General features: G+C 47.5%; 1 protein-coding gene across 2 annotated transcripts in view; it reads left to right on the top strand.

The window, feature by feature from the left end:
- AK8 (adenylate kinase 8) overlaps positions 1-2,501 on the top strand; it is a 126,575-nt gene extending 124,074 nt beyond the window's left edge. For both annotated transcript variants that reach the window (XM_065879311.1, XM_065879312.1), the window contains 2 exons: positions 937-1,017; positions 2,152-2,501. In XM_065879311.1, the coding sequence (XP_065735383.1) occupies positions 937-1,017; positions 2,152-2,428 (358 nt within the window). In that variant the 3' untranslated portion in view covers positions 2,429-2,501. The remainder of the gene's footprint in view (positions 1-936; positions 1,018-2,151) is intronic.
- Positions 2,502-23,483: the final 20,982 nt, after the last annotated feature.

The raw sequence follows: 23,483 nt of genomic DNA, 5'->3' as shown, positions 1-23,483 counted from the left end.
TTAAAAGGAGGGCTCCCCGGGTGGCGCAGCGGTTGAGAGTCCGCCTGCCGATGCAGGGGACGCGGGTTCGTGCCCCGGTCCGGGAGGATCCCACGTGCCGCGGAGCGGCTGCGCCCGTGAGCCATGGCCGCTGAGCCTGCGCGTCCGGAGCCTGTGCTCCGCAACGGGAGAGGCCGCAACAGTGAGAGGCCCGCGTACCGCAAAAAAAAAAAAAATTAAAAAAGGAAAAAGAAAGAAAGAAAGACTTCTACCGCCAAAGAGGGAGGGGATTAAACCATTTGAACTAGGGGTTCAGGAGATGGATTCTCAGGCAGGCCCAGTCGGAGTCCTGAGTTATCAGAAGTGAGAGCTGTGTCTTTTCTGCTGGGACTGTTGATTTTGAGGGTCCTGCTCCCTTGGGTCCAGGACTCCTCTGTGAAAGAGAAAGTGAGAAAGCCCTGCACTAAGCTTGTCACACCCTTCTTTTCCTTACATCTTCAACACCAGCAACGATCACTGGACCCATTTTGCTGGTGAGGAAACTGAGTCTGACAGAGGTTGCGTTAGTGGCCCAAGGTCGCCCAGCAGGTCCACGGTGGAGGTGAGATTCTAACCCAAGTCTGTGTGACTCCAGAGAACACGCTGTCCTGCCACAAGGATGGCGCATCTGCTCCCCGAAGCTCACCTGAGTGATGCCCGCCCCCCACAGAGTCTCCCCTACCCCCGGGAGTGATGGGCGCTGGGCACCGTCCCTGAATCAGGGCGCGGAGAGCTTCCACGGCAGGGAGGCCGCGCCTGCATCTTTCCCGGGTGACCGTCCAGAGTCTGATACCCTGAGCCACGAGTGATGGCTACCGAGACTCCACCCACTCTCGGGGGCTGATGCCCACCCTGGTCTCGGACGAGTCCAGCCTGCGATTCCCTCCAGCTGACCATGGTGCTTGTTCTTCCTCGTAGGGTGTTTTTCCTGAATGTGCCATTCGATTCCATCATTGAGCGGCTGACCCTGAGAAGAACCGACCCTGTCACAGGAGAAAGGTTTGTGCCAGGCTCCACGCCCCACCAGGGACCCCCTCTCCCCATGTAGCTGACCGATGTTTCCAGGGATGACGCCAGTGACGGCTGACAGAAGACTCTAGAAAGGGGGTTCCCCCAGCTATAGCTCCTCTGCGCTTCCTGTCGGCCCCTCTTTTCCTGGAAGAGCAGCAAGAAAATTAATGTCCGGGGCTCTACAGCAGTTGTTGAAATGTTCGCCGGCTCTGTCCTGGGCTCGGCGGGTGAAATGGCGCTCCAGGCCTCTGCTGTGACCACAGTACATCCCAGATGTGGTTGCTGTTCAGACGCGTCCCCTCGGGAACCAGTTCACCTTCGAGCCCTCCCACAGCTACGGGGGTAAATCCTGAGTTTTATTCTGCATCTGACCAAGTACAATCACTGTGTTGGTGTTGAAATCCAACTTATAGTCTCTGCGATTGCAAAGAGGTAGAAGCTTCCATCTTCCCAGTAATCAAGGCCCTGTTTCTTGGTCACCAGACCACGTTTCTCAGTAGGGAGTGAGGAGGGGCTCGAAGGAAATACCAGGATTTTCCTGAACTATAGGTCTGATCTGTCGCCTTGCTGCTGGGGGACATCTTTTCACTGACCTGTGTCAAGTACCATGACCTTCACGCTGCCATGCCCCTGGGGTCTCTCCAGCAGTGACGGTGGCACTTCCCGTCATCTCTGCTCACACTTGGTGTTATAATGTCCCATCCCCCATTGGACTGTGAACTCCATAAAGCCAGAGGCAACTGCCTTGCCTGCCGCTGTGTCGTCAATAGCAAATGCGTACCAGGCGTCCATGGCAGCTGATAAATATCGTTTGGAATGAGGAAGAGAAGAAAGGAGAAAGGAAGGGAATGAAAGGAAGAAAGGCATTCGGCCCTCGGTATATTACTATATTCTGTCCTATTACTGATCTGCATTCTTCTCTCCTGGGCAGGGCCTAGGCTTTGGGTCTCTCTTTGGGTCGGCTCCCGGACCCAACTGAGGGTGTGCACACAGCTGGTGCAGAGTAAATGTTTGGTGGCGGTGGTGAGGGTGACCAGCTTGCTCGGCAGTAGGACAGAGGGCCCCTTTCTGCCCTGTCCTCTGAGCTGGACCAGGGATCACCTGCTTCCCCTCCTCTCGCAGGTCCCACCTCATGTACAAGCCACCTCCGACCATGGAAATCCAGGCCCGTCTCCTGCAGAGCCCAAAGGATTCTGAAGAGCAGATCAGGCTCAGAATGGAGCTGTTCTACAGGAATTCCGCTGAGCTGCAGGAGTTCTACAGGGAGGCCATCACCCTCAACGGGGACCAGGACCCGTACACGGTCTTTGAATACATAGAGAGTGGGGTCATTAATCCCCTGCCCAAGAAAGTTCCCGGCTTAAGAGCAAAGGAGTATCCCCCAGGGGAACAAAGTTAATCCTTCTCCCCCGACCTTCTGGAAACTCAGCCAAGCCAATAAAGAGTGCGGAGCGCAGTCTCGTGTGTCCTGAAGGTGAGGCGGCCAGAAGGTTGCCTCGTCTGGGGGTCTGGGAGCACAGGACAGGCAAAGTCCCGGAGAGCAGTCAAAGCAGAGCGCTGCGGACCAGGTCAGACCTGGGATGCACTGTGGCTCCAGCACCAACGTGCTGTGCACCCTGGGATTGTCACCCGATCCTCGGAGCCCCTCGTTTCTCACAACTAAAACGGGGTAATAACAGTCCCTGCCTCACGGGCTTGCTTTGGGACTAAAGGGGATGATGCTGGTGAAGCACTCAGCACAGAGCCTGGCCCATGCTGTGCTCTCAGGAAATACAGTTTTACCGAAGCCGCTGTCTCTAGAGCAGCCTGTCCAGTAGAACTCTCTGGAACGAGGGGCATGCTCTCTGACCGTCCAACATGGCACGAGCTGCAGGTGACCGCTGAGCACGGGGGAACGAACGTGGCCACTGCAACTGAGAAGATGTTTTTAAAATCGTCCTTAATGTTCGCTAATTTAAATGTAAATGGGGACTTCCCTGGTGGTCCAGTGGTTAAGACTCCGCGCTTCCAATGCAGGGGGCCTGGGTTCGAGCCCTACCTGGGGAACTAAGTTCCCACATGCCAAGCAGTGCGGCCAAAAAAAAAAAAAATTAATTAAATATTTCCTTGGTAATTGAAATTGATCTGTGGGAAAAGCAAATTTGCTGAAAAAAAAAAAAAAAGTAGGGACTTCCCTGGTGGCACAGTGGTTAAGAATCCGCCTGCCAATGCAGGGGACACAGGTTCGAACCCCGTCTGGGAAGATCCCACATGCCGCGGAGCAACTAAGCCCGTGCGCCACAACTACTGAGCCTGTGCTCTAGAGCCCACGAGCCACAACGACTGAGCCCGCACGCCTAGAGCCCGTGCTCCGCAACAAGAGAAGCCACTGCAATGAGAAGCCCCGCTCACTGCAACGAAGACCCAACACAGCCAAAAATAAATAAATAAAATAAATAAGTTTATATAAAAGAAAAAAATGTAAACGTCCACATGTGGTGAGTGGTTGCCATGTCAGGGCAGCTCTAGACACACTTAGCTGTTTCCTGAGACCTGCTGGAGCCCCTCGGAAGGCCTGCCTTCACCTCCCACCGAAATAGCCCCTCCGGGCCCCCCAGAGCCCACAGGACCAGGAGGAGCCCCTGGAGGGACAGGACAGTGACATCTTAGGCTGACAGAGCTCTTGATCCTCTTTCATGAGCCCCTCCCCCCACCCAGTTATTTTTTTTTTACCTCATTAGAAAGATACATGGGTGATTCCCTCCATCGACAGAAGAGGACACTAAAGCCGCAGAGGGTAAGTGACTTGCCTGAGGTCACCCGGATCCATGGCACACCTGAACCCAGCGTTCTGGTGCTCTCTGCCTGTGGGCCTCAGCAGGCCAGGCCAGCCGCGGCCCGGGACTCCAGCCTCCGGGCTCTGGGCAGCTCGGGGACTCTACGCCTAATGGCTAAAGCCCCTTCCAGCCTGGAGCAGCCCAGAGTCCCTCCAGCAAAGATCTGACCCTGGCGCTGGCCACAGTAGCCAGTGACGTGCCAGCCAGCAGCTGGGGTCCTTGGAGCCAGGCCTCCGGGCCTGCCCTCCTGCCTCTGCCCCGTCACCTCAGACTGAGCCCTGGGCCTGTCCTAGCACCTCCCGGGGCTGGGCCCTCTCTCCAGAGGCAGCATCCTGGCCTCTGCACCTCCCCCTGCCTCGTGGCTCAGCCTCCCGACTCTCTCCTCACACTGCGCAGGCACCGGGTGCCACCTCCTGAAACTCCATCAGGGCCTCCCCTGCCCAGGCCCCACTTCCCCCCAACCCCTACAGGGAAAACAGCAACTACCCTGAAAGTCCCCTGACAGTGGGCTCCTGCGTATTAGGCTCCTCAGGCCCTGGGAGGCCCCGGGCGAAGTCCCAGGTACAGACCACAGGGCCAGGTTGCTGTGATGAAACTCTGCCCACTTGTATCCGGCACCCCCTGACTGCAGGAGACAAAAGCAGGGAGGTGGCCAACACAGGCCTGCCTACCCCTCTGCGTGTCATTCCGGGTACCAGAGAATGTGGTCTCACTCAGTGAAATACCATTTGGATGTAGATCTTTAGCCAAGGACATCATCAAACGCTCATTTACTTAGTTCACATAGCAAGGCTTACTTTGTGGACGACCTCCTCTCTGGACTGCCCACACCTTTACCCCTCCTCTCCCTCCACCTGCCCCACCCCGTTAGAGCAGCTGTGCCAGCTCTGCGCCCCCTCTGTGAGGCAGGTGATGTCCTCGCCAAGAGTGTAGGTCCCCATGCTGCTGTGTGACCTTGGGCAAGTTGCTTCACCCCTCCGGATCCTTGTAAAATGAGAACAAGTAGTCACTGCCTCCTAGGCAATACTAAGCTTATATTGTGGGATGAAGTGATGAATACATACACCAAGGCTGAAAATAGGGCACATAGTACGTGCTCAATAAATGCAGCCCTTCTCAATTACATTCTCACAGCTCCCCTTGAGGTCAGTGCTGTTTTTAATCCCTAGATGAGGAAACTGGGGCTCAGAGGAGTCAAATAACTTGTGAAAGGCTGTGCGTGGTAAGTGGCAACAGGGGTCGGGACCTGAGTCACTCGCTGGTCCCAGAACTCCACGTGATGACCGGCGCGGCACCTGCTTCTCCCTCCGTCGCCGTCGAGGTTGCCAAGGGCCCTGCCTTTACCCCGGGGGAGCTCGTCCCCGCCGCGTCCCGAAGCCCCTGGCATCCGGGATGCCCCGCGGCGGGGCCTTGGTTGGGCTCCGCGCCACCCTGGACGCGGGGACGGGGCTTCATTGAGATGTGCTCCGGCGCGCGGTTCCGGGCGCGCCCTTCGGGAGTGCGGTGGCCCTGCCGCGCCGCCGGGTTGGCCCAACACGCTCCCGCTCGTGTAGATAGCTCCCCCGGAAACGACGAGCAAATAGTATTCATCTCACCCCCGCGACGCACAGTCCCTCCCGCTGCTTTGCATAGCAAAGCTTCCCCGCTCCAGGGTCGCAGGCTGCCGGGACAAATTACGCTCTTCTAATTAGAGCCCTCAGCTCCAGGTAGCGGCCTAATTGGGAGGCCTGGCTGGAGTGTATTAGCATCCGGTTCCAGCCGCAGTGATACTGGCTGGGGGCTTCCTGGCCCAGGAGAGGCGGAGTCCGTGGCTGGAGGGCAAATGTGTTAATTTCCAGGTCAGCCGCTGCGCTTGAAGTTAACCACTGAGGTCTGATTAAGGTAACTTGCAGAACAATCGCTGATGCTGTCATCATTAAAGCAGCTCCCTCGTTCATTTCCAGCCCCTTTCATCATGTTGTCACCACAAACTCTTTTCCCACCCGACACCTTGGCTCACGTCTGTGTTTGTTCGGCCCCGTCCCTTCCCTACTCCCCACCAGTGGGAAATCCCGATGGTACAGAGGCTCCTTTGGGGTGTCTGCCTGTCCCCGCCCTGCAGCCTCCACAGGTGTTCCTCCTGTGGGGCCTGCACCTGACCGCTGCTGCGGAGACCAGGGTTACACCTGTACTCTGAGCTGGCCAATCAGCTCCTCTCTCCCAGGAGTTTGGAAAGAACTCAGGGCAGCTGGTCACTCTCTTCTTGCGGCTTGGAGGAAGGAGAGGGTGTCGGGGTCTGTCTGGCCTGTGCGTAGGAGAGCAGTGCAAGTTTGCGTGGAGGAACCGAGAGAGGAGCAGACACGTGTCCGCCCCATTCACCCAACAGGTATTTACTGACCGTCTACTGTGCCGGGCACTGGGGATGTAACAGAGGAAAAAAGGACAAAATCTCTGCCCTCACGAGGCTTACATTTTACAAAGAAGATGACAGAAACGAGAGAGAAAAAGAGGCCACCTAATTTCTGACGGTTCCTGAGACCCATCTCTGACCCTGGGTCCCATGAAACAGCTTTGCACCCTCCCAGCCAGCTCCGCTTTTTTGTCTAGAGGGTCAGACAAGGTTCCTGGGCACGGGGGCATTGTTAGGACTCGTCTGGAGGTGTGCCCAGGGCCAGGGGAGCAGGTGACAGGGAATTTAAATGTGGCCGGGACTCACAGGAGACCCCCTAGGGCAGGTGAAGGTGGCCTGGGGAATGACTTCTGAGCTACAGGAGAGTTCAGAGGCATGAGAAAAAGTGACCTATTAGTTGATCATGGAATATGCTTCCATTAAAAAATAATTTTTTATTTTTAGTTTTTTGCGGTACGCGGGCCTCTCACTGTTGTGACCTCTCCCGTTGTGGAGCACAGGCTCCGGACGCGCAGGCTCAGCGGCCATGGCTCACGGGCCCAGCCGCTCCGCGGCACGTGGGATCTTCCCAGACCGGGGCACGAACCCGCGTCCCCTGCATCGGCAGGCGGACTCTCAACCACTGCGCCACCAGGGAAGCCCTATAAATATTTTTTATTATTAAAATGTTACTTATAAAAAACTCAATACCTCTGAAGCCCATCGCTTAGGAAGTGAAACTCCCATCCTCGCCACGATAAAACCCTCCCTTATTTGTCATTCACTAGAGATAACCAAATTTAAAAGTTTGAAGGAATGAATGGATGGATGCATGGACAGATGGATGAACGGACGGGTGGATAGATAGGTGGGTATGAGTACACCAATGGGACTGTATTGTATATGCTACCCTGTTACCTACTTTCGTAAAGAATTGTGGTAAGAACACCTAACACGAGGTCTACCCTCTTACATTTTTCAGTGGACCGTATAGTGTTAACTGCAGGCTCATTGCTGTAAGCAGGTCTCCGGGATTTATTCATGTCACATAACTAAAGCTCTATACCTAGGGAAGAGCAGCCCTGCAGTCACCCCACCTCCACCAGCCCCTGGCAACCACCAGGCTTCTCTCTGCTTCTATGAGTTTTGACTATTTCACTTTTTTTTTTGGCCACGCTGAGCATCTTGCAGGATCTCAGTTCCCCGACCAGGGATTGAACCCCGGCCACGGCAATGAAGGCCCAGAATCCTAACCACCAGACCACCATGGAACACCCGAGTTGGACTATTTCAGACCCTGCATATAAGTGAGATCATGCAGTATTTGTCCTCTGTAACTGGTTGATGTCACTGAGTATAATGTCCTCGAAGTACATCCACGTTGTCACATAAGGCACCTTTCCTTAGCAAAACAGTTTCCTGATTTTTTTTTTTTTTCACCAGCAATCCAGGGCCATCAAATAAGCTACTGACCTACCAATCTGGTCATTCCTTCCCCAAGGCAAGAGGGCTGAGCTCTGCTCACAGCCGTCACTTCTGGTCAACTGTAGGCTGGTTTTTAGTGATACCCATGTGGTGAAGTCCAGTTTTTCCTGTCAAGCTCTTGTTGCCTTTGCAAATCTTTTCCACCTGATCCCTGGTGGAGGTTGGAATGACAACACTGGCACGTAATTTACATGTAACTGAGCTACTCTCGGAAACAGCCGGCCCTCCACTGATCTCCAGGCGGAGAGGAAGGACAAACAGGGACCTGCTCACAGGCCCAGGTATGAGGTGCTGTGCGTCGAACCTGCTGCCTGGGATTTATGGGGAGGTTGAAATGCACGTGTGCCAGCATTAGGGAGTCCTTCACAGTGATAACTTTCCGTGCTCTTTACAAAACCACGAAGGCTTGGAGATCATCGTGTTGATGGAGGAAGAGGCACGAATGTAAACTTTCTAGCCACATGAACTTTACTGAGATATAATTCCCGTGTTGTAGAATTCATCCATTTAAAGTATGCGACTTAACTGGTTTTTAGTGTATTCACACAGTCGTGCAACCATTCTTACTAATTTTAGAACATTTTGTTACCCGCTAAAGAACCCCCGTACCCATTAGCCATCACTCCCCATCCCCCCGACGTCTAGCTGTTAGCAACCGGTAATCTACTGTCTGTCTCTCTGGGTTTGCTTACTCTGGTCATTGCGTATATTTGGAATCGTACGATGTGTGGCCTTCTGTGACTGTCTTCTTGCACTTAGCGTAAGATTTTCAGGTCCATCCATGTTGTAGGATATCAGTACTTCCTTCCTTTTTAATGAGGAATAATAATATTCCGTTGTAGGGATGTCCCATGTTTTATTTATCCATTCATCAGCCGATGGGCATTTGTGAGCTGTTTTCACTCTTCAGCTGTTATGGAAAACACGGCTATGAACATTTGTGAACAAGTTTTTGTGTGGACACATGTTTTAATTTCTCGAGGTGGATATCCAGGAGTGGAATTGCTGGGTCCTATGGTAGCTCTGTGTTTATTTAACCTTTTGAAGAACTGCTGGATTGTTTTCTGGATTGACCTTTTTACATCTCCATCGGCAGTGTCTGAAGACTCCAATTGCTCTCTGTTCTTGCCAACACTTGTTCTTATCTGTCTTTATAGCCATCCCGGTGTGTGTGAAGTGGTATCTCATGGTGGTTTTAATTTGCATTTCCCTGATGGCTGATGAAGTTGAGCATCTTTTCATGTGCTTGTTGGCCATTTGTATGTCTTCATTTGACAAGTGTCTATTCAGGCCTTCTGCCCATTTGAAAATTGAGTTTTTCATCTTTTTATTATTGAGCTATGAGTTCTTATATAGCCTAGATGCAAGTCCCTTATCAGGCATATGATTTGCAAATATTGTCTCCCATTCTGTGGGTTGTCTTTTCCCTCTCTTGATGGTATTGTTTGTAGTGCAAAAGTTTTAAATTTTGACGGAGTCCAATTTATCTATTTTTTTCTTTTGTCACTTGTGGTTTTGGTGTCACACCTAAGAAGACTTTGCCTAATCCAAAGTACATACATTTACTCCTATATTTTCTCTAAGAGTTTCTTAGTTTTAGCTCTCACATTTAAGTGTATATAGTCCAGCGTGAGTTCATTTTTCTGTATGGTGCGAGGATGGGGTCCAACTTCATTCTTCTACATGTAGATATTTTAGCCACTTTGAAGAATGTAATTTTGTATCCAAGCAGCCTTCTGGGAGAGGCACTCTCTCAGTACGTGAAAAGCATCTGGAACACTTGCTAAAATGAAACTCCTGGGCTCCATCCCTGGAGATTCTGATTCAGCAAGTTCAGGGTAGGCCCTGGGGGGCTGTTTTTCTAGCAAACATCCTATTATTGACCTGTGTCTGTGGACCTGAACTCTGGGGATCACTGCATGGTTTTTGTGGAGGATCCTTGTGGTCAGAACATGGAAATTCAAAAGTAACTGGAGACATCCATCCCTGGCAACGTGGCAGATTAGATATCCTGGTGACCCTTCTTAAAACAAACCCCTACAGATTCTGAATGAAGTATGAAAAAAACCTCTAAAATTATAACTGAGCTGGCAAGAAAAAATAAAAAATATACAGAGACCAAAAATGATAAGAACGTACAAATCCAGATAGACAGGGGAGAGCTGACCCCCGAGCAGCCCGGGAAGTATCTGCTGACCCCTAGTGGCCCAAGGCTTCAGGTGAAATGGTCTCTGCATGGAGACTGGAGGAAAAACGCAGTCCCTACAGGTAGAAATAGAGCGGCGGAAGAAACATTAGCAATACGTTTAATTAAACGGGATTGCTGTCCAGAATATGCAAAGAACACCTCAATATTACCAAAATACAAGCAACCAACTAGAAAAGTGAAAACAGACATGACCAGATATTTCGCAGAAGGAAACATGAATAATCAGTTAACTACAGTAGATGGAAAATGCTTAACCTCGTTAGTAATCAGAGAAATGAAGATTAGGGTCACGGTGATAGCTGCCTGCTAGACATCACCAAGTGTTGGACAGAAGTTGGAGAAACCGGAATTCTCCTGCAGTGCTGGTGGGAGGGAGCATTGGGTTTTAACCATTTGGAAAACCGTGAAGCAATGATCTACTACTAATGCTACACGTGTCTGCCCCTCGACCTGGCAATTCCTCTCCTGGTATTGCCAAGAGAAATGCGTGCATATGTATACAAACGTGTTAATAGCAGTTGTGTTTGTATTAGCCCTGAACTGGAAACAACGTGTTCATCAATCGTGGCACATTCATATCATTAAATGTTCCACGACAATGAGACAAACTCCTGACAAATACCCCAATATGGGTGAGTCTCACAGCCAGACCCAGAAGACTCTATGTATGATTCAATTTAGATGAAGTACAAGAACAGATGAAACGAATCACTGTTAATAGAAATCAGAAGTAATTGTCACCTCTGAGCAGACCATTGCATAGGAGGGGCACAAGGAACCTTTTGGGGGCTGTAAACGTTCTCTATCAGTCTGGGTAGTAGTTACGCTCAAATCTTAAGCCATACACTTAATCGGGTATGTTATGTGTTCGTTTAAAAGCTGAATGCATTTGAGAGAGGCTTAAGTAGCACACACACGTGACTGAAGAGAAAACTATGAAGTGGGCATTTTACAGAAGGAAACATGAATAGCCAGCTACATACACGAAAAAAGCTCGAACTTTTTAGTAACCAGGGATGTGCATACCGTACTGGGATAGTGTTACATGCCCCCAGACTGGCAGTAATTTAACTGGCAGCTCCTAATGTTGAAAGAATGTGAAGCAGTGGAAGCTCATACAGACTGCCGGCGGGGGTGGGCAGGTTACCGGCTTTGGAAAGATCAGGGTCACCCGGTAGAGCAAAGCTGTGGTGCGTGTGGACCGGCGGCAATGAGAGGCTGCAGGTGAGTTAACAAGTGCGTTAGCATCACCTGAGGAGCTCGTGCAGCCTGCAGGTTCTAAGAGCCTCCCTCCTGCTGCCCGACAGATGCTTGCCTTCTTGGGTGCGGCCAGGCGTGGGCACACTCTGAGAACAGTTTCGCATCACCGGGCACACATATCCTGCTACCAGCCTGAGTATGAAGCTGAAATGCAAAGAAGGGCAGAGCTGAGAGAATCAGAGAATTGGGGACTCAGACCTGGGGCTGGATGGAGTCACCCCTGACACCTGGCCTCCCCTGGGCGTCCCGGGAGACTCTTGGGGGCACCTGTCTTGAAAGATCACCCCACTCTTCCAACACTGGTACGTGTCCCCCGTGAGAATGCTGAGCAGTGGCCCCGGGTGGCAGATGGTATGGTCTCTTGTCAAACAGTCAGCTGGAGGACAGTTCCCGTGACATTGTCGAAGCTTCTGTGATCTTCCTTTGCTTGTTTTAAGGAGAAAGTAGGGAAAGGGAGAGAAAGAACCTGAAAATGGAAGTACAGCCAAGTATGGCATTAGCCATGGTGGTGTCCTGGCAAGGACAGGCTCCTTCCCATTAACTGCAGAGAGAGGACCTAGGACTTCTGTGCTTCTCCCTTCCTTTCAAAAGCTATTTAATCGTGTCTGGGGAGCATGGTTTATAGGGTAAATCACTGTCCCAGTTTCCATGGGACTGAAGGAACTGCGGGGCTTTCAGTTTTAAAACCAGGCCAGTCTTGGGCAAACTGGGACGAGTTGGTTGCCCGATCAGGCTGATCAAAGCTGGGACCCACAGGCCAGCTGCCCTCAGGGTTGGAGACACTTAGCAAAGCCTGGGGCAGAACGCCAATGGCCCATCCTCTACAGCTGTGATCATAGCTGCAGAGTAAGAGGAGAAGTAGGGCAAGAAAGGAGGGAAGGAGGGACGAAGGCCACCAGGTCCGGGAAGCCCTTTCCTTCTGCAGAGTCCCTCCAGTGCCCTCTATTGACAAAGCTCAGCACCGTGCAAAGGAGAAGTGCTGAAGGAGTCCTGCCCATTATAGCAGAGCAGGCGCTAAAGGGTGAGTCTGGAGCTGAGCATTAAAAATTCAGTAAGTGGCACATGTGTATCACTGATTTGTTCCTTTTTATATTGATGAGTAATATCCCTTTGTGTGGATGGTCTAAATTTTGCTTATCTATTTACCTATTGATGGGCATTTGAGTTGTTTCCTGGCAACAAAACTGCCATACATATTTCTACAGTTTCTTTCTGAGGATTCACTCTGACTCCAGAAACCTTGCTGATCTCACTTAACTCTGATAAGTTATCAATGGATTCTTTTATACTTTTTTCACACCTAATCGTGTTGACTGAGAACATGATTTCTATTTTTTCCAGTCTTTATACCTTTCTCTCTCTTGCCCTGTTGCAGGGGTCTGAGACCTTTAGTACAATGTTGAATAGCTAATAGCAGGTCGCCTTTTTATCATTCCTGATCTCAGTAGAGAAGTTTTCGATATTTTACCATTAAGTATAAGATTTGCTATCAGGGTTTTTTAAGATATACTTTATAAAATTAGGAAGTTAATTGCTCCTATTCCAAGATTGCTAGAAGTTGGTCATCTTAAAAAATCATTATTGTTGAATTTTTAAAAACTTCTTATTTTATATCGGAGTATAGTTGATTAAAGATACTGTGATGGTTTCAGGTATGCAGCAAGATGATTTAGTTATACATATATATGTATCTATTCTTTCCACAAGGCCAAAACTGGTATGTATTATTGCCCACTTGTACCATGCATTATGTCAGAAACCCCAGCTTCCTGTGAGATCAGGGTCACTTAGCCCCACTAGCATAATAATTTACTCCTTTGCCTGCTGGTCTACCAGTGTGAGGGGCCCCAAATTACCAGGCAATGATTACAGTCTCAGTTCAGTGGGACACTTACTGTGTCCCTTGGTGGAAGCATTCCACATCCTAGGGATGCAGAACCTCTAATTCCACCAAGCCTGACCTTGTGGTGATGGGAAGCAGAAATTCTTCAAATGGATCACAGGGAATGATGGTGGGGGGACAAATCCTGCCACTGCTTGGGATCCCAACTCATCAATTCTAGCTCTTGGGCACACGGTATCATAGGATGGCTGTTGTTGATAATGGCTGTCTCGTCCTGGATCTGATGGTACCCCACGTGTGATGCATGGCTCTGGTCACGTGGTCACTGGATGTCCCACAGGTCAGGCACTCAGTCTTCCCCAGAGCCCCGCAGACTGTGGTGGAGGTACGGCCCTGCCTAGGACCCCGGCGTCTGCGCTGCAGCTCGTCAGGGCTTTTGGGAAACTCCACGTGGCTCCATAATCTACACAGGTGTGTCTAGTTTGACCGGCTCTTCCAGGTCACCTGGCCAAGTGACAGGGCAGCTTGCACCGCAGCCTGGACCTGCCGTGGACCCCGCTCCGCAGCCTCCTGAATTTCTCAGTAAATGAGCCAGAGCCGTCTGCCAGTCCTAGGAGGCCCAGCAGGCACCTTTGTCTCTCGGTGGGAGGAGGTGAAGGCGCAGCGACTTCCTCTTTACCTCGAAGGGAACGTCACGCCCCAGCCCACTGGACGCGCACAACTTCCCTCATGTGGCAGGACCCGCAGGCAGGATGCTCAACTCCCTCTAGGCACAGAGATGCCCACATACCAAGAGCGGCCACTGCTTGTTTACCAAGTCGTTAGGATGCTGCCATCCGTGTCACAGACCAGCGCTAAGTTTTGTGGAGTCAAAGTCAAATGTCTTCGGATTATACTGTGAAGAGCCGATGAGTGTCAGGGGAGAAGGGAAGAAATTAAGACTCAGGGGAAGACACCAATTTATTTTATTTATTTTTTTAACTTATTATTTATTCTATTTATTTATTTTTGGCCGCGTTGGGTCTTTGTTGCTGTGCGCGGGCTTTCTCTAGTTGGGGTGAGCGGGAGCCACTCTTCATCGTGGTGCGCGGGCTTCTCATTGCGGAAGACACCGGTTTATAAACATATAACTAGCTGATTTAGTTATTGACCATCAGAATGCCCTAATGCATGTAGGTAACCAGCAAGTGGGTACTAAGTTGTAGTGTTTAACTCTATTTATGGAACTAGAGCTACAGTAGTTGCCCATCATCCTAGTTTCAGTAAACAGCAGGTGTTTGTGTCAGTGGTCTCACTGAGCTTACTCTGACGTGCTGTTTTTCATAATTTTTGATCAGGTTCATGCTGACGCTCTGTTCTTTTCTAATCCTTGGTTAGACTTGCTCTGACGTTCTGTTGTTCATTTTTTATCAGTACCTCCTACGCTGCCCCCTACCGAGTATCCAGTATCGATTAGTCGCACCTTTTAGCTTTCCTCTGTGACGTGACTTTAAGTTCTCCCAAATATGAACTCCAGCTTTGGGGAAATGACCACACCTTGGGTTTTCAAGCCCAGTTTTGGTTAAAATCCAACAACACCCTTACTGTCTGCCCGTCTCTCACCCATAGGAACCGCCTGGTCCAGGGTCCTGCACACCAAGGCTCTGATGGCCGCTCTAGCCGGCCCGTGGTGGTCATTCCATTTCCTGTTCTTTACCAGCCCAGGGCAACCGCTAGGGGACGGGATCCCAGTATCGTTGACCCTAGGAAGGCCGATTCCTGCGCAGCAGCTCTCACTGTCAACCTGGCCTAGGGGCAGCCGCCACCAGGCTTCTCACTGACTCAGTGCCCACACCTCGGCTTTAGCCAGAGGGCGCCCCTGGTCTCTCCTGGGAAATGTGGTCGGCCGGGGGGCTCTCTGGCCTCACACAGCCTGTCTCATGTACCCCTCTCATCCTCACGCTGCAGGTCTCGTCCTCAGTCCCCTGAGGGCGGCTTCAGGGTCCAAGCTTCGATGAGCCGTCCATCACCACACAGGACTGTTTCCAGGGGTCCTCGTCTGAGCCACACAGAGTTTTCCCCACCAATGAGCTCCCCTCTCCAGCCTCTGTTCTCCCTCCTGGCCCCAAACGCCCTGGTTCCTGCCCACAGGTCCTGCAGCTCCTTGGTGAGTACGCAGTGTCCTCCCCACGTGGGTGAGGCTGAAATTCACCCTAGTCATTGACCTGGAGGGAATGCAGGGAGTGAGGGTGGGTCTTGAAGAGGGAAGATGTCATCCGGTGAGGCTCCAGGTCTTGGCTGGTCCCCAGGCAATCAGAGCTACTCTCCTTTATCAAGTGGGCGAGAATGAATCTGCTGGCCGACGGGATTCCAGGGAATCTGGGGATTCGGTATCTTCAAGACCCCATCCCAGATCTCAGCGTCCTGATTGGGAACTTCATTTTAGTCCAGATCTTCTTGGCTTTGCATTCAGGGCCCTTTGAGCTCCCAGGACGTTCCAGCAGCACTGAGGTGCCCATTGCTACAGTTAGCTACAGTTGGCATGTGAACTGATTCCAGGATCCCATCTTGAGGGGTTGCTTCCTGGGCTGCTTTCAGGAAAAAGTACCAATTCGCCTTTAAGTCCCCCAGCAAAGCAGACCATGATTTAAGGACCTTGGTGCAAGTAGTTTATTTAGGAGGTGATCCAAAGAAGCACAGGTGAAGAAGTGAGGAAAGTGAGGCAGAGAAGGGGGCAGCCTTAAAGTGGTGGGTTAACAGCGGGTTACTGTTACGGGAAACTGGCTCAATCACACGAGGGAGGCCTGGGAAACTGTAGAACGCTGGTCAGAGAACTGCGACGCTGACCCCCAGTTCCCTGTGGCTCCACTGAGGGTGGGCTCTGGGGTGTTAGCTTCCCCACACCTGTGGGTCATGGCCGAGGCAGCCACCTTGTGCTGGAGGAAGGCCTCGGGCAGAGATACAGGTCTCAAGGCAGGAGGCTAAGCTGCCAGTCCACAGATTGCTGGAGAATGGTTACTGCAGTGGCTGATGATAAACTCAGGAAAGCGAAGAGGATGAGAGGATAAATACTAATCTTAAAGGCAGCCAGAGGAAAAACAAGACAGTACACATGAGGGAAAATAAAACAATGCAGACCAGAAATCAATGGAACTAGATTTTTAATGTGCTGGGGTGGGGGCAAGGGAGCAGAATATGTATATATAATTTCTACTATATCCTGTGAAAACATTCTCCAGAGATAAGAGCAGAACAAATAAAAATGAATCAATGCAGATAAGCCATTTTCTAAAAAACAGTTGAATACATTTATTAGATAAACAAAAGCTAAGAACCTTTGTCCCCAGCAGAGCTGTACTATCGTAAATGCTAAGGGAAGTCTTAGCATCATTAGAATGAAACCAAATGGGAACGTGGATCTACAGGAAGGAATAGGAACACCAATGCTATGAACTGAAGGCTTGTGTCCCTCAAAATTCCTGTGTTGAAGCCCTAACCCTCAGTGTGATGGTATTTGAAGATGGGGCGTTCAGAAGGCGAATAAGATTAGATGCGGCCATGAAGGTGGGGCCCTCAAGAGATTAGTGCCCTTATCAGAAAAGACCCCAGGAATCTTGCTCTCTCTCCCTGCTCATCCATAAGGGAGAGGTCACGTGAACTGTGTGTGAGATGGTGGCCACCTACAAGCCACGAGACGAGGTCTCAAAATGAGGCCTTGCTGGCACCTTGATCGTGGGCTTCCCAGCCTCTAGAACGACGAGAAATAAATTTCTGTTGTTTAAGCCACTCAATCTGTGGTATTTTGTTATGGCTGCCTGAGCTAAGACAAGTGACTGTTTAAAACAAAGTATGTTGGGCGTATAATGTATGTAAAAGGAAAGAAAATATATGACAATGACAGCATGAAGGCTAGGGACATAAATGGAATAGCAACTACTTTTTTCTTTTTAATTGAAGTATAGTTGATTTACAATGTTGTATTAGTTTCAGGTGTACAGCAAAGTGATTCAGTTATACATACATATTTATCGATTTTTTTCAGATTCTTTTCCCTTATAGGTTATTACAAAATATTGAGTATATTTCCCTGTGCTGTATGGTAGGTCCTTGTTGGTTATCTAGTTTATATATAGTAGCGTGTATATGTTAATTCTAAACTCCGAATTTATCCCTCCCCATTTCCCCTTTAGTAACCATAAATTTGTTTTCTGTGTCTATGGGTCTATTTCTGTTTTGTATATAAGTCCATTTGTGCTTTTTTCTTAGACTGCACATATAGGCGATATATTCGTCTTTCTCTAGCTTACTTCACTTAGTAGGATAATCTCTAGGTCCATTCATGTTGCTGCAAATGGCATTATTTCATTCTTTTTTATGGCCGAGTGGTCTTCCATTGTATAGATATACCACATCTTCTTTACCCATTCATTTGTTGATGGACATTTAGGTTGCTTCCATGTCTTGGTTATTGTAAATAGTGCTGCAGTGAACATTGGGGTGCATGTATCTTTTCAAATTATGGTTTTCTCCAGGTATATGCCCAGGAGTGGGATTGCTGGATCATATGGTAGCTCTGTGTTTAGTCTTTAAAAGAACCTCCATATTGTTCTCCATAGAGCCCGCACCAATTTACATTCCCACCAATAGTGTAGGAGGGTTCCCTTTTCTCCACACCCTCTTCAGCATTTATTATTTGTAGACTTTTTGATGATGGCCATTCTATCGGTGTGAGGTGATAGATACAAATCATTGTAGTTCTGATTTGCATTTTCTAATAGCGATATTGAGCATCTTTTCGCATGGCCTTTGGGCATCTGTACGTCTTCTTTGGAGAAATGTCTATTTAGATCTTTGGCCTATTTTTTGTTTTTTTGGTATTGAGCTGTATGAACCATTTGTATATTTTGGAGATTAATCCCTTGTCAGTTGCATCATTGCAAATATTTTCTCCCATTCTGTAGGTTGTTTTGTTTATGGTTTCCTTTGCTGTGCAGAAGGTTTTAAGTTTAATTAGGCCCCATTTATTTTTGTTTTTATTTCCATTACTCTCAGAGACAGATCCAAAAGGATATTGCTGCGATTTATGTCAGAGTGTTCTGCCTATGTTTTCCTCTAGGAGTCTTATAGTATCTGGTCTTACATTTAGGTCTTTAATCATTTTGAGCTTATTTTTGTGTGTGGTTTCAGAGAATGTTCTAATTTCATTCTTTTACATGTAGCTGTCCAGTTTTCCCAGCACCACTTATTGAAAAGACTGTCTTTTCTCCATTATATATTCTTGCCTCCTTTGTCATAGATTATTGACCATAGGTGTGTGGGTTTATTTCTGGATTTTCTATCCTGTTCCACTGATCTGTATTTGTTTTTGTGTCATTACCATACTTTTTTGATTACTGTGGCTTTGTAGTATAGTGTTAAGTCAGGGAGCCTGGTTCCTCCAGCTGTTTTTCTTTCTCAAGATTGCTTTGGCTATTCAGAATCTTTTGCGTTTCCATGCAAATTAAAAATTTTTTTCTGTTCCAGTTCTGTGAAAAATGCCATTGGTAATTTGATAGGGATTGCACTGAATCTGTAGATTGGCTTGGGTAGTACAGTCATTTTGACAATATTGATTCTTCCAATCCAATGGAATGTCAACTACTTTTTGATTAGTGCTTGCATGGTATACTCTTCCATTCTTTAAAACTTTCTGTATCCTTATATTTTATATTTATCACTTTTAACATAAAAAAATAATCAGTCTGACAGATATTGAAAAACAAACTTGTGGTTACCAAAGGGGAAATGTGGGGCAGGGAAGGGATAAATCAGGAGCTTGGGATTAACACACACCACTACATATAAGAAGGATAACCAACAAGGACCTACCGTATAGCACAGGGAACTCTATTCAATATTCTGATAACCTTTGAGAAAAGAATCTGAAAAAGAATCAATATAGTACATGTATAACTGACTCACTTTGCTGTACACCTGAAACTAATACAACATTGTAAATCAACTATAACCCAATAAAATTAAAAAATCAGTCTGACAATCTTTGCTTTAATTGGATATTTATTTGCATTTAATATAATTACTGCTCTATTTCAGTGTAAGTCCATTATCCTATTATTTGCTTTTCATTTTCCCAGCCTATTCTATGTTTATTTTTTTTCTAGAACATTTTTTAAATGTTCTAGTTTTCCCCCTCAGCTTAATTAAAAGACCCTTTGCTCTTCAAGCATTTACTTACCAGTGTCTAGTATGGATTAGTTTTACTTGGTCCTAGATAGGACCAGGACTTACGGAACTGAGCACTCCTGACTTGCAGGCATGTGTTTTAAGAACCTCAGGATGTTCTGTTTCACAGTCACAGCTTTGCCCTCCTGCCTCCCCTTCTTAGTGCTCTTCTCTGAGTTCCACCTGACACTACCCTTTAGAATTTCCCTTAGTGTGGGTCTGTCGTGACGCATTATTTTCCATTCTTATTCGTCTGAAAATGTCTTTCATTCTTAAAGGACTTTTTTTGCCAAGCTCAAAATCTGAGGTTGGAGATTATTCTCTCGGCCCCCTGAAGGCACCTTTTCACTGCCTTCTCATTTTCACCATTTCCACTGAGAAGTCGTCTTTAAGTCTTATTACTGCTTTTTGTTTTTTTAAGTAACTTGTCTTTTTTCTTTGCTTAGATTTTTCTCTTTGATTTTCCAGCAGTTTCATTACTGTACGTTGAGGCGTGTTATTCATTTTCTTTATCCTGTTTGGTGTTTGTCTAGCTTTTCTGGTTGCTCTCAGCAGGAGGATCTGTCTGAATCACAGGTTTATTGTTGCTGAAATCCGGCAACGAGCACTTCATTTAAGTACTCACCAGATACTATTTAACTGAATTGTTAACTATATGTGGTCTAATAGCCTACTGAAGCTGTTTTGTTTCCCCTTACGTTCCTCAGACTTGTTCTGGAATAAACCACCGAAGGCATACTGAATTGCTTTCGAGATCCTTGCTAACGGCCATTTCTTGTACAATTCTTTCCCTTCTCCTCTGCTTGTGCCTACGCATTATTTACCTTTGCTGGTGCTGGTCAGGACAAAAGAGGTTTCTAAGCTTTGCTAGAAACCAGGTGAAAATATGCACACGATATACAAGTAATTTGATTATTTATTTATTTTGAATAAAAAAGTGGCCAAGATAACAATACTAGTGGCTCTGCATACAAAACACAACATAATTGAGGTTATTTCACATTTACAAAACTGCCGTTATGTACAGCACTGGATATTCACAGCAACTTTAATAGACTCTAAGTACCAGAATCCTAAGAGCAACTGCGGGGTATCCAAAATGGGAAAAAGCTAAAAAACCAATGATTTCATTAACTGGAAAATTGGCCAACCAGCTAACTGGTAAAGAAAGAGAATTTGCTACCCTTTTCTTTAGTAATAACTAAAATAAGATTGCCCCACAGGACTGCATTTGACAAACACCCTCCATAATTTCCATTTCATTTTCTCTATAATCTTTCCCACTTCAAACTTTTCCCAGAAACCTCTGCCCTACTATCAGATAAAAGCTCAGGACACCAGTGTATCTTCAGGGAAAGAAGATAACTAGTGCAAAGGATACAGCATGGTCTGCTTCAGCCCAGGAGGCCCAGTTCAAACCCAAGAAAGAATTCTGCCCTCTTCCGGTCATCAGTTCTTCGCAGCTTTGAACACACTGGAAAAAGTGAACCATGCTTCATCTTACAGGTGGCAGGAAGTTACTCACTCATTCTCTGTATCACCAGCACCTACTCTGTGCAAGGCACTTGACACTTGGTGCTGCAGGAACTACCAAGATGAGACAGACAGTCCCTGCCCTTGAGGAGCTTACAATCTAATAATGAACACTATGTACATACGTATAATGCAGAGAAGCAGCCAATTCTTCTGGATGGGGGTATTCCAAGCAAAATGTGCTATTATTCTTAAAGTTTTTTATTTACACACTAAAAGTTTAAAACACACCACCTAATCAGATGGTAAGCATTAAAAAACCATCTCCTTTCTATAACCTTAAGTTTTTAGTTGCTTTTCTTTTTATTTCAAAAAATGTCATATGTAAACAAACACATAATTTGAAGCCAAGCACAAAGGTAGCGCAGGCATTGGATAAACAAAATATATACTACTCTACACAACACAGACTTATTTCTCTATACAGTCTCATTTCTGTATACACAAGTTTGATGTTCACTTTCTTTTCATACACTGAAGTACAAATCTGAGTCAGTCTTGAAAAAGACGTAATTCACTTTTGCATTAATACCAAAACCAAAACAAAACACCCTAGACCTCACCAGTCTGTTAGCCAAGAGTCAAACTGATAACACATGAAATGCTTCAAAGCCACCACCTCTGACACCATCCAAGGAGACCATTTTCACGGGATCTTTCTATGAAACTAACAGGACTGCATAATAGTGAGGTAAGCAAGTTTTTACCTTAGAAATAACTATAAGAGTTAGAGTTCTGAAATTCAAGTCCACCAACCCATTTACAATATTTCAACTAGACAGCCTGCACCTTTGCTTTATCACATCAATATGAAAGTATCATCATTCCCCCTTTGCAACTCCTCCCAAGCCTGGGATGAATGAATGAATGAATGAATGGATGAATGAACACCATGTTGGTTAACCATATAATACTGTGGTAAATAAACGCACTGTCTAGGACCTCATATCGTATATTAAGTCTCCCCCCACCAGAGTATAGTTATAAGTTAAAATGCAAGATAAAAGCTGAATCACCTAATCTGATTAAGAGGTTGGGGGCATACACATGTATATAACAAAAAGATTAACTTCTTTACAGGACTTCTTTATATAAAGTCTCTCCCCTGTTAAATTTACTGATTTCTACAGCAAGTTTTCAGAAACAGCCATCTTAAAACAAACCATACAGGCAGACTGGAGGCTGCACCCTATTTACCAGACTCAGGCCAGCCAGCCAGTCCTGACACTGATGTGTATCTGTGCCAGGGAAACAAGTCTGCATCTTCTGAAAAACCCTGCTGTACACCAGGATAGCGACGCTGTGGTGAGAGTGATCAGTAGAAGCAACTCCGCAAAGCTGACTTAATTCAGTATAAGGACAGTCAAATCTCACGCGCCCTGACGTCAGCTTGAGCTGCAGATACCAGCTTATCACGTGAAGATCCTAGCTCCAAAAACTTCTTTTAGCATCAAAAACGAGCAGTTCAAAGCTTAATACCTATGAGACTTGAGACATGGTCTAAAACTCTGCTGGAAACTGCCGGCCGCTACTTCCACTAACAGCTGAAGTGCAACCACTTCGCTTCAGTTAGATCTGCTGTAGAGGCATTTTTACAATCCGACGATGGTGAGGGGAGAGGCTAGATGCCCGAGCCGCTCTGCTGTCAACAGAGCTGCTGAGCCCCACCCACACAGGTAGCAGCGTGAGAGCACAGGGATGTGTTTGTTCACACTCAACCATGGAAGCCTGCAGACCTCAACAGTCCACGCAGGGCTAGCCGTAAAGAGATGCTTTTATTGGTCCAGCTATTTGCTGTTTGTGCTGTCCCATCTCTAAAAAGAAAAAAGGGCAGAACCTACCTTTCCCTTAAAAAAGTTTAGGCCTGCTGACTTTGAATATAGCCAGAATTTTTTTTTGCTTGTCAGGAATAACTGGCTTGGGGAGCAGAGCGGGTGGTGGCAGGGAGCTGAAATCCAGCCCACTCTGCCCAAAGTCCAGCCTGAAGGTGTGAGAAATTTCCAACAGGGAAATTATAATTCAGAGTTTTGAAGAAAACCAGATACAGTTTATCAAGGTGTTAACAACTAACACTATTACTCTTAGAAAGAAAAACTACTGTTTAATAGTTTCTTCTAGGAAGGGAGACCTGCTATGTGATTTAGTTTTGAGAAATTTTATCACAAACCTATTTTTCTTTCAAATCTGGTAGCTCAGAAGGTGTCCTAAAGCTGAGAGAACTAAAGGGACGGAAATGGAGAGGACCTCTCCTGGAAGGGAGGGAGAGGGAGGTCAGGAGCAGAGAGGATGGATGGACCCGTGGAACTCGTACAGTGACAGTAATTCCTGCTTTCATTCCAGGAGCCGCGGCAATTCGCCAAACCCCGACACAGCTCAGTGCTGCCAGGAGAGCGGGTGCTCTGAAAAAGCAGCTCTGTGTTCCTCCAGACAAGACCAATGAGCCTTGATTTCTTCTGCATATTATCTGACACCATTACAGTTACAACAGAATATATTTTAATATTCCATTATTACCCTCTGACATTCTTTTAACCTAACTGGTGAAGGCTGCTAACAGGTCTAGCCCACACGCCCCAACATTAACATTCTCAAAAACTTCCTAGAGGGAGAGGCAGAAAAATGTCACCCTCGACCATGAGCTTCGCCAGTGGTTCTAATAACTCCTGACATTGAAAAATAACTGGTAGTTTGGGCAGATACAACAGCAGGCAGAGATGGCTTGAAGTCTGGGTAGTGGAC

The sequence above is a fragment of the Phocoena phocoena genome, chromosome 6 (genome assembly GCF_963924675.1).
Source record: "Phocoena phocoena chromosome 6, mPhoPho1.1, whole genome shotgun sequence".
Lineage (NCBI taxonomy): Eukaryota > Metazoa > Chordata > Mammalia > Artiodactyla > Phocoenidae > Phocoena > Phocoena phocoena.
The sequence above is the reverse complement of the archived record's forward strand: the minus strand, read 5'-3'. Positions and strand labels throughout refer to the sequence as shown.